General features: G+C 40.7%; 1 protein-coding gene across 2 annotated transcripts in view; it reads right to left on the reverse strand.

Moving 5' to 3' along the window:
* garnl3 (GTPase activating Rap/RanGAP domain like 3) overlaps positions 1-15,047 on the reverse strand; it is an 89,139-nt gene that overhangs the window by 45,490 nt on the left and 28,602 nt on the right. For both annotated transcript variants that reach the window (XM_069673551.1, XM_069673550.1), the window contains exon 2: positions 14,092-14,161. In XM_069673551.1, the coding sequence (XP_069529652.1) occupies positions 14,092-14,161 (70 nt within the window). The remainder of the gene's footprint in view (positions 1-14,091; positions 14,162-15,047) is intronic.

Below are 15,047 nucleotides of genomic sequence, written 5' to 3' on the forward strand. Positions count from 1 at the left end.
TACTACTACCGCTGCTTTTACTACTACTTTACTACTACTAGTACTACAATCGCTCTACTTTCACTACCAGTACTACTGTTCTACTTTTACTACTACTACCACTGCTACTTTTACTACTGCTACTACTACTGTTCTACTTTTACTACTAGTATTACCACTACTTTTACAACTACTACTACCGCTGCTACTTTAACTACCAGTGCTACAGTTCTGTTTTTACTACTACTACTACAACTACTAATGCTACTTGCGCTACCACTACTACTACTACAACCCACTTTTACTACTACTGCTGCGACTTTTACTAGTACTACTATCTTCTACTTTTACTACGACTATTGCTGCTACTTTTACTACTACAAGTACCCTGCTACTACTAATACAACTCAGCCTCTTTGACTACTACTACTACTACTATAACTATAACTACGACTACTTCTACCACTACTACTACTTCCACCACAACTTTTACTAATATTACTACTACTTTTACTACAAATACTACTACTACTGTCACTATTAAAATTAATAAGCTTAATTTGCATAGTGTCTCTCATAAAAGAAATGCAGCACAAAGGTGCTTCCCAATAAGAAATAACTAATGGAAAATAAGATTGGAAATAAAAACTATTTGATAATTGTAACATTAAATGTACATTGCATTACACTACATGTACTTTCTTCACATGACAGGAGACAGGAGAAGCTAAACTGAGCACAGAGCTGAATGCAGCAGAGTCCAGAAGTGTGTTCAGTGTTCATTATCTACAGTTGGTGCAGAAATCAAAGAGGCAGCTGCAGGAAGAGGATCAGAAACTCTAATGATCACATGCAGAGAGATGTGAATAACCATTTGTCATTGTCCTTGTAAAAACGCCATACACCTGAAAGTGATCAAAACAAGGACAGGATTCAAATCCAGGACGCTAATGTACATGTAAATGTCCTCAGTGCCTCGGATGCAACTTCAAACAGTCTTAAAGTGAAGTTTTCCCTCTCTAAGAGACCATGCACACTATAAAAATATATCTAAAATCACAATGTGAATGGCTGGAACAACCTGTACCAAACAAAGCAGTGCTCAGTGTAATAAATTTGGATAGTGGGTGGTGGTTTGTCCTCCTCCAGCGGCTCATTAGATCCTGTCAGACAGCACAAAGACGAGGGAGAGTGCTGAGAGAGCACTTATCATAGGAACAGACAGAGAGGGCTGAAGACCATTCAAACATTCCTCTGGGCAAGTGAGGATAAAAGAAGAGAGCTTTACGTTCTGAATAAAATCATTAATAACTGTCACACTCACTTTATTGTTCAAGCTAAATTAAATCTGATACGCAGTACTGTAGCCGAGGGGTTAGAACGCTTCTACGTGGGATTCTGCAACTTTAGGTTACTTGTGTTGAGTCTTAAAGGGGCACATATTATAAATCATTACATTCAGAGATGTGATTTAAAGCGCATAGCTTTCATGCATGTCATTTAATCAACAACGCTGACAAAAAGGACTGATATTGTTAAAATACTCCTATTTAAACGATTTCACCCCTAATGTGCAAACAAGAAAAGCCCTGCCTGCATTTCCTCCCCATGCTTTACTGTATATAATGAGATAATAGAATCCAACGGTTGGGAGCGCAGCATGTTTACTGCAGGTGTGAAGCTCTGATAAACGACAGAAAGGTTTCTGCGCAATAATTGGCTGTCTTTGGAGAGGCTGCTGAAATAAACTGCTCTCTCTTCTTTCATATGCATATTAATAGACCTGAAAACAAATATATACAGTGCACATTTCCAGGAGCGGCGGCTTGTGGCTGTATTTATTTTCACACGTTTGTGTGTGTGCGAACGAGTTTTCCGTTTTGCGCGTGTGTGCAGAAAATGGAAAGTAAACGCCTGAGATATAGGCCGCTATCTCCCTCCATTTCTCTCGCCTCCTGCAACATTAACCGTCCAATCGCAGGATAATGGAGGGGAAACCAATGCGGTGCTCAGACACGGCGATGCACAGCCTCCCCAGTGTATGTGAGGAGAAAAAAAAAGTGAGACATTCTGTATTAAATGTGCGTTTAGGTAAGTGTTTGTGCTGCTGTGTGTGAAGAGGCTTTCTGCTGGTTTTTTTGGGTGAAGGAATGAAAAATAGCAGGAGGAAAAGAGCGATTAAGCGCTCTGGGGAGTCTGTGTGTGTCTATGCGCACACATGCATGCATCATGCAGCTTCTAAATCATGCAACAGAAGAGTGGCAAAGAGGAAAAAAAAGCTGCCCTCAAACGATTCCCAGTGGGCCGGGGGAGGCAGACAGGAGGAAACAGGGAGGGAAAAGGGGAGCCGTTATGCTTCTACGCTTTAACAAACAACCCATAAAACACCTCACCACTTCCAGGGAGCAATAGTGGAGGATAAGGGCTGAGGTGAAAAAAAGAGAAGGTGCATCAAATGTATAGAGAGAGGAGGAAGAGAGGGAGAGAATGAAGGAAGAGGCCACTGGGGGAGAGAGGCCAAGAGCGATGTGTAATGACGACAAAAAGCCGTATGATAAAAGAATAATAGCGGTCTCCACGATGCGTAACCCCATGGGAAAAAAGGCCAAGGCTTTCCAGCTTTATAGACGGAACAAGGATGCGCAGACACACACGCACACTCACTCTCTTATACACACACTTAAACAGCTCCCATTTTAGGGCATGACTTGAACATTTCACAAACACAATCGAGCTCACGTCGTACTCAGAGAGCCTCTGATTTCCCCAAGGCCCACAGGACAAAGGAGCGCGCTGCAGTGCAGAGAGAGATGTATGCGTGTGTGTGTGTGTGTGTGTGTGTGTTGGGATATTTAAATCAATACTTTTTGTGACGGCTGATAGATAATTGATCTCATCAGTGGGCCTGTTCATGCACACTCACAATCCTCCAGGAAGGAAGAGAACACAGAGGCGTAGGCGGCAGAGGAAGTGGCGAAGGGTGAGGAGGGAAGTGATGAGTAGCAGGGGAGGGAGGGGGGGTGAAGTGATGCAGGTGCACAGTCAGAGAGAAAATATGGATGACTAATGAGAAAGAAAAAAGATGGAAATTAGTGATGAGATAAAAAAGGAGGCGGAAAATGACACGGATTAGGAAAACGAATAAAGAGAGAAAGCAGCAAGTTAAAAAGACAAAGAAAAACCTTGCCCGAGAAGAGCGACCGTCCACTCATACGGTGGCTTTGCTAGGCATGTCAAGGTTTGTATTTTTCATTTAACTAAACATTAAAATCCAAATCCGGTCCAAAAACCGAAGGAGCACATTGTAAGGAATTGATAATTGTGTGGCAGCTCTAACCTAGGACGCTTATGTTGCACAGCTTGCTTTCCCACAGTAGTAATCCTGCTTCTTGGGGCATGTTGTTAGCATACTAGCATACTTTTTCCCCCTTTATTGTACAGGATGTGTTACTCGAACATCTGCTGTGTGGGAGCCAACTTGTTTATAATTGTAAGTTAAGGTCCTTGAGGGTAGTTTACCAGAAAGCTAACTTACTACAAATGTTATTGTTTCTTGTCTTCTATCTACATGAATCATAAACTGTGATGGAAGCACATTTTTTTCTGCCCTGGGAGATAACTCATGCTTAGCTCGACACAGATTTAACTAGCTAAATAACTAGCATAAACGCTCTCTAGCCGGCAGTTATCTAGCTACTTAGCAAGCTAACAGCAACATTTGTCATTTCAACTGACAAACTCCTTGTAAGATAGAATTCAGTGACCGGATTTAGTTTACTTCTGTGCTAAATTCAACACCAAGTGTTTCAAAAATTTACATCTTTGGCTTCACAGGCATACCAACACCAGCGAACAAAGGTAATACTTTAGCTAGCACAAGTTAGGACAAAGTGAACAAGACAAAATGGGTCGAACATGAGTTGGATGTTTTTAGGAGATATACCCTCCTTCTTTTAGCCTTATTATTAGACATCATAAATATTTAAAACCCTAATACAGAGTTGTTTTAAAATAAACTAGCTTTGAACATTAAAAAGTAAGCCCCAGATGGAGTTTTTACAGCAAATCCCAGGGTTTAGCGCTAGTTAGCTAGCTAACTGTTGTAGCCTATTTCAACTGACGAAAATGTACACTTAAGGTAAAAATGAGCAGCCTGCTTTAGCTAACCTCTATATGAAATCAAACACCCAATCTTTCAATAAGGATAAAATTACAGTGACAAATCTGCCATATATGGTTGAGCTTCTCATGTAGCACCACTAGCGAACAAGGACAGGGCTTCAGTTAGCATCAGTTAGGACTAAGTGGAGCAAGACAGACAGCCACTGTGTGTCTCTTTTTCACTAAAGGGTTGGAACATGAGTTCAGGAGAGTATCATTTAATGTTTCACTGACATTAGAGAGAATCTGGGAGGTGTACTGACATGTACGTGTGACACAAAGGTCGTCTATTGACTCAGACGGTTCAGAATAAAAACACTACAGCTGCTGCATTTAGAGGGGGAAGTGAGACTTGGCAATTGAAATCACTGAGTGCGGTATCAAATACAAAATGCAAGCATCCCTCTCAATGCATTCATTTCAATATGACAGATAATTTGAGATCCATCTTGACACTGTATTCATGGATGGATTATTACATTAAACCCCCCACCATCTATGATGATGATCTTTAATGTTCTGTATTTTTCTTATTCTCATGAAATCCAATGAAAAGACCAAAAACAGCAATGAACGGATTCCTCTTACAAATATTGACTGTGTAGTCAAAGCCTGATTCTTTTCCCACAGACGTCCATTGTGTTGTTAATAAGTTTTTATGGCAACAATAGAGCTTTTTGGCACAAGAGAGGTTTTGGATACACAGACTATTCTTGTTAGTAGAATTGTTTCATTGTTGGTTTGGCTCTTTTTGTGGGAATTAGTTGACAATAAGACAAATAGAATATGATCAGAATTATCTTCATCATTATATTTTATCTAACAAACAGTTTAAGCACTTGGTTTCAATGACATATCTATGATTTTAGGTTGCCCATCAGCCAAGAGCCCATCGAGCTGCGATCAGACAAACTGGTCATTGTGCAAATTTGCGCAACGACCCTTTCATGTAGTGAAAGACTTCTGCAACGGCAATATTAAAGACCAGCTCCAGTCATGTTTTAAGACATATCAAATTCTCTGTGTGAAACAATTAATTGTGTCTGATATGTTTTTTCTGCAAAATACGTTGTAACTAGGGATGCACGATATTATCAGCATGTTAAAATTACATATCGGCATCAGCAGAATATCGTGCATCCCTACTTGCAACAATCCTCCCAAGGCATCACCTCCTTCTCCCTCATTAAAAATTCACCAATCTGCATAGTGCCCGCCCACTTTGCAAATTTCCAACCGCCAAACAAAACATGTCTCTGCCATCGTTTAGTGGCAAATTGTTGAAACTCAGCTAGCTTGAAATGTAGTAATTAGCAGTAGTAACGTTAATGTTAGTAGTCAGTAGTGAGTTTGCAAAAATTACGACGGTGGTTACAGCTGAAGTCAAAGTGGTCGCCATAGGTTACATATAATGATATGCATAGCGTCACCCCGTCCATTAACGGGATTGGCTCCTTAGGTTTGTGACGTCACAAACCTGCCAATCTGAAAACGTGTTGTTCAGCCTGTCCTTGGTACACTGCAGTTTAAAAGCAGACAGGCCCAGCCATGGAGATGACTGCTTATGTTCTTGTAGTACATGAGAAACACCACATGGAGATGTTTACAAGGTTAAACACTCTATTCTCACTGGAGAGGGTCTTTAAATGTATAATGCATGCATGTGTCCGTGAAGAGAAAAATATGGAATAAAAATGTAAATCAAAGACAAACAACGACTGTAATTCGTCTCTATGCCATGTGGCCATTGACTGCACCTGATTAGCATTAACGCTGCCTGTGGCTAGGAAAAACCATGCCATGCTAACGGCGGCAATATGTCCCCATCTATTTGTAAGCTGCACTGCCAATGAATAATCTAATCACTTTGACTGTCGGCATCAGACCACCCACCCACCCAGGAGTGACACTGGCAGGATGCAGCAGCTTTAAGGGCCACTGGAAAGTGGGCAGATGCTGCAATGAATCCTGGGAGAACACAGCAGCAGAGCTCCTTGCAACAGCTCCTTTAATAGAATAGATGGAGAGAGGTAGGGGGAGAGAGTTTAATCTTCCAATGTTTGAATAAGCACCCACTATGAAACATACTTTTGAATTTGAATTACTTAAGAGGAATTTTATGACCCAAACGTTTGGATCTTCAAGGCCAAAGACACCAAGCAAACTGATGTTGTATGCTCGTAAAAGGACTAGGAATTTATCAGGCATCACTATTTTTAAACCCTGGGTGAAGTTTTTATCAGTAAATGACAGCACAGCTAAGTCCAAAAACAAAAAGAAAGTACCATTAAAATGAGAAAGAAAAGAAATTCAATAATGTGCAATTTAGAGGAGCTACAACACCCTTTAAAAGGCCCCTGCAGCTTTAATAAAGTGTCAAACAGGCAATTTAGTGCAAGCAGAAAAACTTAACTGCGTCTAAATTTAAACAACAATAAATGAGGAGGGCCTCAGCCCCGTAGGAAGCCTATTAGAGAACACTGTGATCATTAGCTTTACAGACAATAAACAGAGCAAGACATGTGCATGAGAGAATTTAAAGAAGTAGCCCTTTTGAGCTAATTTCATCCCATGTTTCTGGGAGGGTTTGTCACATCTAAAAGTGTAGTTCCTGTGTGGATCTGGGTGATGAATACCACCCACAGTTACTACTAATATAATCTGACTCTTCTGCAGTTCTGCATTTGTACTCAGCTGCTCCTGTTATGACTTATGAGTGTTTATCATTCATTGTTCAAGTCTCAGTTTCATTCACTGACGTTTCAGAAAGATGTGTGTCTATGACGTAAGGGTCGTAGTTGCTGTTTGATTTCAAAACAACATTTTTACAGGGATTCAAACTGATGCAAATTTCTATGACTATAATGCTTTCTTGGAAGGATGCAACCGTTTTCTATAATGATTAATCTGCCTATTACTTTCTCCATGGAAAATGGTTAAATAGGCGCCTTACAACTTCCTAAAGTTGAAATAATTCCTTGTTTATTCCTAAACCAAAAAAGCTTAGACAAAAATCGTGGAAGACTAAATAACAGGAAAAAAATCATACAAGGAAACTGTTTTTTTTTTTTTTGGTATATTGGTGAATAAAAAAGAACTTTTATCAGCAACCATTATCAAAATATTTTATACCTTATTGATAATTTGGCTAATCGTTTCGGGTCTAGTTTCTTTACCTAGAAATCGTCCCAATTTTAACTTTTTTTTCATCTTGTGGCGACAACATTTGGGACAAAAAAGTCCATAAATTGTTTAAAAAACAAGTTGAAAATTGACATATTGCTCCATGAATGAGTAAATAAGTCTTTATAACAAAAATATTCAAGAAACCGAAATACAAGGGGCGCCGGTGTAGCTCAGCGGTTAACGAGCGTGTCCTTTGCACAGAGGCTCAGTCCTCGATGCGGCGGCCCCGGGCTCGACTCCCACCTTTGCCTTGCCACGTGTCGTCCCCGCACTCTTTTCCCTGATCTCTGACACTGTCCTCTACATAAAGTCATAAAAGGCAAAAAAAATTATCTTGAAAAAAAAGAAAGACAGTTAGAAAGACTGAAAAAACACTGCTTGGTCTGGTACAACTTGTAGCGTATGGCTGCTAATGTTAGCTAAGTCAGTAAACTTGACATATAAATACTGCATGTAACTGACTGAATATTTTTTTCGACTAGAAGAATACAACAAATCATGTACCAAATAATCATTTTACTGGCTGTATCACTAAAATGAAGTTAGAAAAAGAAATCTACAGAATTTCTCTTCAGGGGAATTTAAATCTGCCGATATGTTGTAATAACTACGTGCGGCAACAGCAGCCGCAGTTAAGAAAAAGTTACAGTCTCACTTTAATGTCAATAAACACACAGACAGACGCCCTCGCACACACGCTGAGAGTGGGAATAAATTCAATGTGACAGTGCAGTCAAAAGCCTCTGAGGCGGTGACAGTAACACTGGTAGGCAGGTGGGAGTGGAGCCGTCTGCTCACCAGGCACTCGGCAAGACTGACAGCTAACCGCGCGCGCACACACACACACAACAATTGTGACAGATGTCTCAGTCGTATTCATTGATGTGAACTGCGGCACTCCAAAATGTGAGTCTGTGTGTGCGGAGGTTAACAGGATCCTCGCGTGTGTTGACTATAGTGACTTGGGCATGTTATATAGGATGATTGCCAGGAAGTGTGTGCTTGTGTGCGTGTGTGTGTGAAGTAGCAACAGGTTATTGATTTTCCCTATTCCTCTGTGTATTTAGTAAATTAAACTTCCTACTTTGTGTTTTACTTTTTCCATGCAACAAAGGGCCCTCTGGCACTTTACAACTTTGAACACACCTTCCTGTCCTTTACTCAGAGGAACTTTTGCAACATAATCCTTTAAATCAATATATTCTAGGGGAGTTCATCTTGAGCACATGCATATTTTATTTTTATAATGTTGACCCTAGAGAGAATGTAGGAAATTGTACTTCCATGTGTCTTTATTAGGACCTACTAGAGCAATCTGTCCAAGGTGTAACCCCACCTCTCGCCCAATGACAGCTGGGATAGGCTCCAGCTTCCCATCAACATGCTAGCATCATAATTTATTAGCATGCTAATTTTAGCATCTAGCTCAAAGCCCTGCTGTGCCTTGAGGGAAGGATTGAGGTGTTTTAACTTTGTTCTTTTCATCCTAAAATAAAAATGAAAAATTAAGCTCATAACACAAGTGTCCTTGATTTCTTCAACTTCAAGTTTCCTTATCAAATGTACTTAGAACAATTATAAAAGGTCTTTTTTTAATTAACCAGATCCTCTACAGTCCTCTAATGTGAAAAGTAGCTGCTGCGTGAATCACATCGCCATGATGGAGTCTGCGGAGGTACCCGCTCTTATTGGCAACTGCTGCCCGGCTCCACTGATGCCAAAAATAAAACAAACAGACAGGATGAGTCACAGCTCTGCTTATGGTGGTCTGTCTTATTAGGGGGGGACCCTGCTTTGAATCAGTATCTCTCACTTGTGTTGAGACATTTGAAAACATGTTCCTCAAAGCACCGAGTCAAAATTAGTGTCTGTGAAGACGGAAACAACACAAAGGTTACGGTATCTGTGGTCGCTGTGACTTTACTCAACTGTTAACCTTTAACATAATACTTTTGAACAGAAATGATTATAGAACACTGCTTATTGGAATATTTTCCTCTCTGTTTAGCAAGTGGAGACAGATTATGAGTTTAACTCAATGCCTTTAAGACATTCGTAAGACAGACATGTGCTCCACAGTTAACAGGGCGAGAAACTGTCGGCTTTAATGCAACATATTACATCTAATGTAAAGAATACAATGTTTAACATGCTTCAAATTCATTGTAGTAAATCCAGCTGTGTGAATGTTACATTAGTGTGGGAGGATTTTTTTCTAACTACTTAGTGACGCATTTCAATAACAAGTAAAATCAGATTCAATAAGATGAAATTTAATTGAAGACAATAAGACTTTAGAGTGTATGGTATAATAACAGTTGCTACATTTGAGCCCTGTTATCTTATTCATGAATGCATTAAACTTGTAGAATTGTGACCAACATATGCTCTGCGTGGTGATCTCTCTAGACAAATACTTTCTGACTACCACTTCATCATGTTCTCAATCCCCACTTCCAAATTATTTTTAGAAATTAGAAAATAATTCAAAACAACAAGTTAGCAATAATAATTAAGCAATATCTGGTTAGATTCTGGTTAGACTCAGGCGGCCACAGAAGCTACGGTCCTCGACGCACTGATCGCAGGCTCGACTCCCGGTCTGCTGATTTTTGGCGCACGTCATCCCCCTACTCTCTCCTCTCCACATTTCTGTCTCTCTTCAGCTAGCCTATCCAATAAAGGCTAAAGCCAAAATAAATCAATAAAGCTTTCTGACAAACATTTCACATTTTATGACCTGTGGACATGTAACAATCATTACCACGTGGTTAGCAATGAGAGCTAGGTTATGTATGCACATCAAAGCTCCTTGACAAGGTTCAGGGAAACAAGTCAAAACCTAGCATGTGGCTGACCGCAACAGGTCAATGTGCGCTTTTGTGGGCAATGTGTTACAAGGACTGTCCTTATGAGGCCGATGACAACGTGTTTGAAAGCAGGTACGCGCTGCGGACATAGGTGAGGACAGCGGACGAGCAGTGGAGGAGCCTACTCCCCCGAAAAAAGTATCCAGAGCCGTATAGACAGAGAGTCACGTCAGTGGCGGTCCAATATGCTCCATTATCCACCATTGTGATGTCGCAACTCTCTCTCTCTACGGCTGTGAAAGTACCGTCACTCACTGACTCAGTAAGTCAAATACAGACCCATGTCTAGGGCTGACCCTGGCGGTTCGGGTTTAAAGAGGTTCTAATGTACTAAAATTTGTAATGTAATTAATGTAGGATATACATATAACTAACAATACGTTACATAACTAACGCACAGCTTTTGGCATAAATAGCATGCAAACATTACGTAACTAACTCCCTGTATGTGACAGGTCAACTTCAGAGCGCTGGTTTAGCTCAGTTGGTAGAGCAAACGCCCCACATATAGAGGCTACAGTCCTCGACGCACTGATCGCAGGTTCAACTCCCGGTCTGCCGCTCATTTGGTGCATGTCATCCCCCACTCTCTACTCCCCACATTTCCTGTCTCTCTTCAGCTGCCCTATCAAAAAAGCAACAGTTAAACTAATAAAAAAAAAAGGGGTGAACATCTTTAAAGAAGTCAACATTCACAATCGTTTCCAACTGTAATCAAACCGCACACACACGAACATCAATATATCAGTCAGAACGAATATTTTTTCACTATAAGCTTGGTTGTGTAATACACCAATTTAAGTGATAAATAAATGTGTTCGATATCAGCATGGTGGATATACAAGAGGAAGTTAAATAATCACTTCCTAATTTTATGACTTGTCTGACTTTTGGTGAAATGTCAGATGCTAATATCCTGCTGATTCACATCAGACAGACACACAGACGTACACACCATGAGCACACAGATTCAGCACTGTCAACACAAGAGGCTGTTTGTTGGCCAAACTGCGTCAGGACCTGAATCTTCCTCAGACTCTTTCCTGACCTTTGCACAATCCTCCCCTGGAGACACATAACCTTAAACAGTGTGAGCGCCATGAGTTGACAGACACACTTTCGCTTGTATGTTCTCAAAAGCAATTATACTTGTTTTACAACAGAAAAACAAAAGACTTAATTTCACTGCAGAGTCAAGGACCAAAGATAATTGCTCAAACACAAGCTCGGCATCATGTGCTTATCCTCCCCGAGGTGATTTCTAAAAGATCAACCCGGATTTATCAAGCCCTAACATTCATTTTCCATTATCCACTTACTCTTCTATCAAAATTAACACACAGCTTCTTATCTCTCAGGAATTGTCCTGTAATAAAAACAGACTCTTACTGGAAAGGATTATTTCTTAGGAGAGAGCTTTGTTTTGGTATTACACTTGCATTTACTTGATTAAGCTAATAACAATGAGACAGAAATGGTAAGTCTGAATTAGCAATCATTCCTTAGCACTTGTAATTAGCTTAATTAGCAACTACCAGCAGGAGGCTGTACTGATGGCAGTTAATATAAAGTACTCATCAAGGACAAATAAGAGCTTTTGGCAGACATTAGTAGTTCTGTGTGGTTGAATTTAAACAGTGAATGTTACACAATGCTATAGCTACTTGCTATGCTAGTTTATCATACTATAATGTAGATGCCAACTTTTCATAGCTAGTTAAACAAATATACCTTAAAGGAATAGTTTGACATTTTGGGAATCATGCTTTTTTTTCAGGGAACAAAGGGAATAGATCACAATAGACTCTGCAGGCTAAAGCTAGAGCAAGCAGGCGGTTAGCTGGAAAAAATTACCCTAGCATTGTCATTGTTGTCTTTGTTTAGGTGCTAACTCACCAGTTGAAACTCAAGGAAATTACAGCACCTGCTGAAATACTTCCTACATATTATTGTCCATAAAATCGCAATTTCTTGTTTGATAATTCAAGCGGTACTGCTTCCAGTCTTTCAGCTAAGCTAATCTTAAACTAATCTTTGACATTTTGGGTATCACGCGTATTTCCTTTCTGTCAGGGAGCGAGGTGAAGAGATCAAAAGGCTACTAGTTTCTGTATGCTAATCAGAAGGAGAGCAAGCAGGCAGTTAGCTTAGCTTAAAGATAAAGACTGTTTACAGCTGTAAACAATTACCCTAGTATTGTTGTCTTTGTTTAGCTGCTAACTCGCCAGTTGAAACTCGAGGAAGTTACAGCACCTGCTTAAATACTTCCTACATATTACCGTTCATAAAATCACAATTTCTTGTTTGATCATTCAAGCTAGCTTTCGTGGTGCTGCTTACAGTCATTCAGCTAAGCTAATCTTAAAATAATCTTTGACATTTTGGGAATCACACTTAGGCGTATTTGCCAGGGAACGAGATTAAAAGATCAATACTAGACGCTAAATACAAAGCTAAAGCAAACTGGCAATTAGCTTAGCTTAAATTATTGTTGTTGTTTTATTTATTAAGCTGCTAACTCATCAGTTGAAACTCCAGGAAGTTACAGCACCTGCTGAAATACTTCCTACATATTACTGTCAATGAAAAAATCGCCATTTCTTGTTGATGATTCAAGTGACCTTTTGTGGTGCTGCTTACAGTCTTTCAGCTAAGCTAATCTTAGCCTAGCTTAAAGACTCTAGCTTCATATTAACCGAACAGAAATGAGCAGGTTAATAATGTTCTTTGATCTAAGCTAATCTTAGCCTAGCTTAAAGATGATAGCCTCATATTAACCGAACAGAAATAAGCGGGGTATCAATGTTCTTTGATCTAAGCTAATCTTAGCCTAGCTTAAAGACTCTAGCTTCATGTTAACCGTATAGACAGTGTCATTCTTCTCATCTAACAAGCAAGCTAGCAAGAAAGCAAATAAAATGTGTATTTACTTTGCCTTCCATGACGAGATAAGCGCTAGTGGGACCAGTGCTTATCTAGCATCAAATTAGCATCAAACCCGTAAGTTCACATCAGTTTACAGTCTTTTTATCTATTATACTAACCAACCTGGCCATACCGTATTAACAATGAAAAGTGCATCCATTATGATGAATCATAGAGGACCCTTATCTTTCTATGCAGTCTATACAGCGACATGACAAACATGAACATGACGAAGGTAATGACAGACTACGGGCCAGACATGCACATGTGTGCAAAAGAGTTGCAGTCGTCTCCCGCTGCTGTGTGACACACTTTGAATATTGAGACTATCAGTGACCTCACCCTGACTCACGCTCACCGCAGTGTTTGGATACTGCTCTCTCTCTCTTTTTCTCACATACACACCCCCACACACAGCAGCATTGTGCGTACTGTCAGTCTGCTCCGGCTGATAGGCAGCATGTGGTTTCTCCTCAACACTAATCTGCCACACACGTGGTGGTGCAGCAGTCATGGACAAACCCACAATATGTCTCTGGTAGGAAGTACGATGGCAGCGCCAAACTCGAGGACTTCCTGCTCCTCTGGGCTATCGGGATGTGCAGACAACAATGACTCAACAGCTTAGTGATCAACCACAAAGACACACACTGTGCTGCAGCTTTTACACCCGCAGCGTCAAAACAAAACAAATTAACTCTGAAGGGTTAGCGGGGAGCAACGGTCCTGCATCACTTTCACCGGCGCACCCACTGTGACCCACACAGGCAAAGCGCATCACTGGACCACACCCAGCGTGTCATGACTCATCAGTCACCCTCTGTTGTCCATCCAAGCCAACAGAATGAGAGAGCAGAGCGAGAGAGGCAGAAAGGGAAGGTAAATCTCAAGGATGAGAGGATAAAGAGATGGACACGCTGACACACAAAGAGAGTGATAAACACATGACTGCGTTGTGGGCGGGACTCACCAGCTCGACCGATCCATAGTGTTTCCTGCTGAAGTCTCCACGCCTGCAGCCCAAGTCCTCCGAGGCAGAGCTGCAACACAAACGCAGGGTCAGACGCATGGCCTCCATCACATAACACAGAAACACATGAACATCTCTAATACAACTCCTATTTGCAGCATCTGCTTTACTTTTTGTCTTTTTTATCTCACTGAGTCTTCACGTTCATGCCCTCTTTCTGTATGTTCTTTCTTTCCTTCCTTCCCTTCCTCCTGTCTGAGTGTTTGTCTCTATGGCTGGGTCTGCCAATGGCTTGGTGACTGGCCAGGAGCGGCGGCCAAACCCAGTTCTGATTGAGACGCAGGTCCTGATTGAATTAAGCCAGAGTGATAGATGGAGACCGGCTGGGAGAACTGACTGCTGGCCTGAGAGTCAAATGCACACACAGAGACGATACACTCACTAATACATAAAAAGAAACACACTCACTGGATTCAAGTTTGAAAAAAGGAACACTATGAGCCACAAATGTCCTCTCAAAAACAGAATGATTTCTAAGTGTGGGTATTGTGGAGAAGTTCATGAGGCTCTAAAAGCGTTACTGACACATACTGTACTATGACATTTAAGGAACACAGATATGAGTCATTTTTGTGCATCTTCAGATAAACAATCTGTCACTTCCTCACTGCACAAGCCAAAATAATTATCCCACACATAAAGAAACAAAAAAACGATAAGGCCTTGTGTTTTATTTGGTACACTTTTACCCAGGCCAGAGCCATGCTAGCTGTTGTGCTAAGCAAAGCTAGCTGCTGTGCTAAGCAAAGCCAGCCACCTGCTGACGTTAAGCATGAAAAGAGGTGTGGTTGCACAATAATTCAGCAGTAGAATGGATAAGTGTATTCCTTGTAGATATGGTTTAAAACTGAACGTCAATCTGACGATATCTTGAAGCAAATATAGAAAGTTCTTCA

This window comes from Semicossyphus pulcher, unplaced genomic scaffold (genome assembly GCF_022749685.1).
Source record: "Semicossyphus pulcher isolate SPU_LCO1_2020_fin unplaced genomic scaffold, fSemPul1.0.p SCAF_22, whole genome shotgun sequence".
In the NCBI taxonomy this organism is placed as follows: domain Eukaryota; kingdom Metazoa; phylum Chordata; class Actinopteri; order Labriformes; family Labridae; genus Semicossyphus; species Semicossyphus pulcher.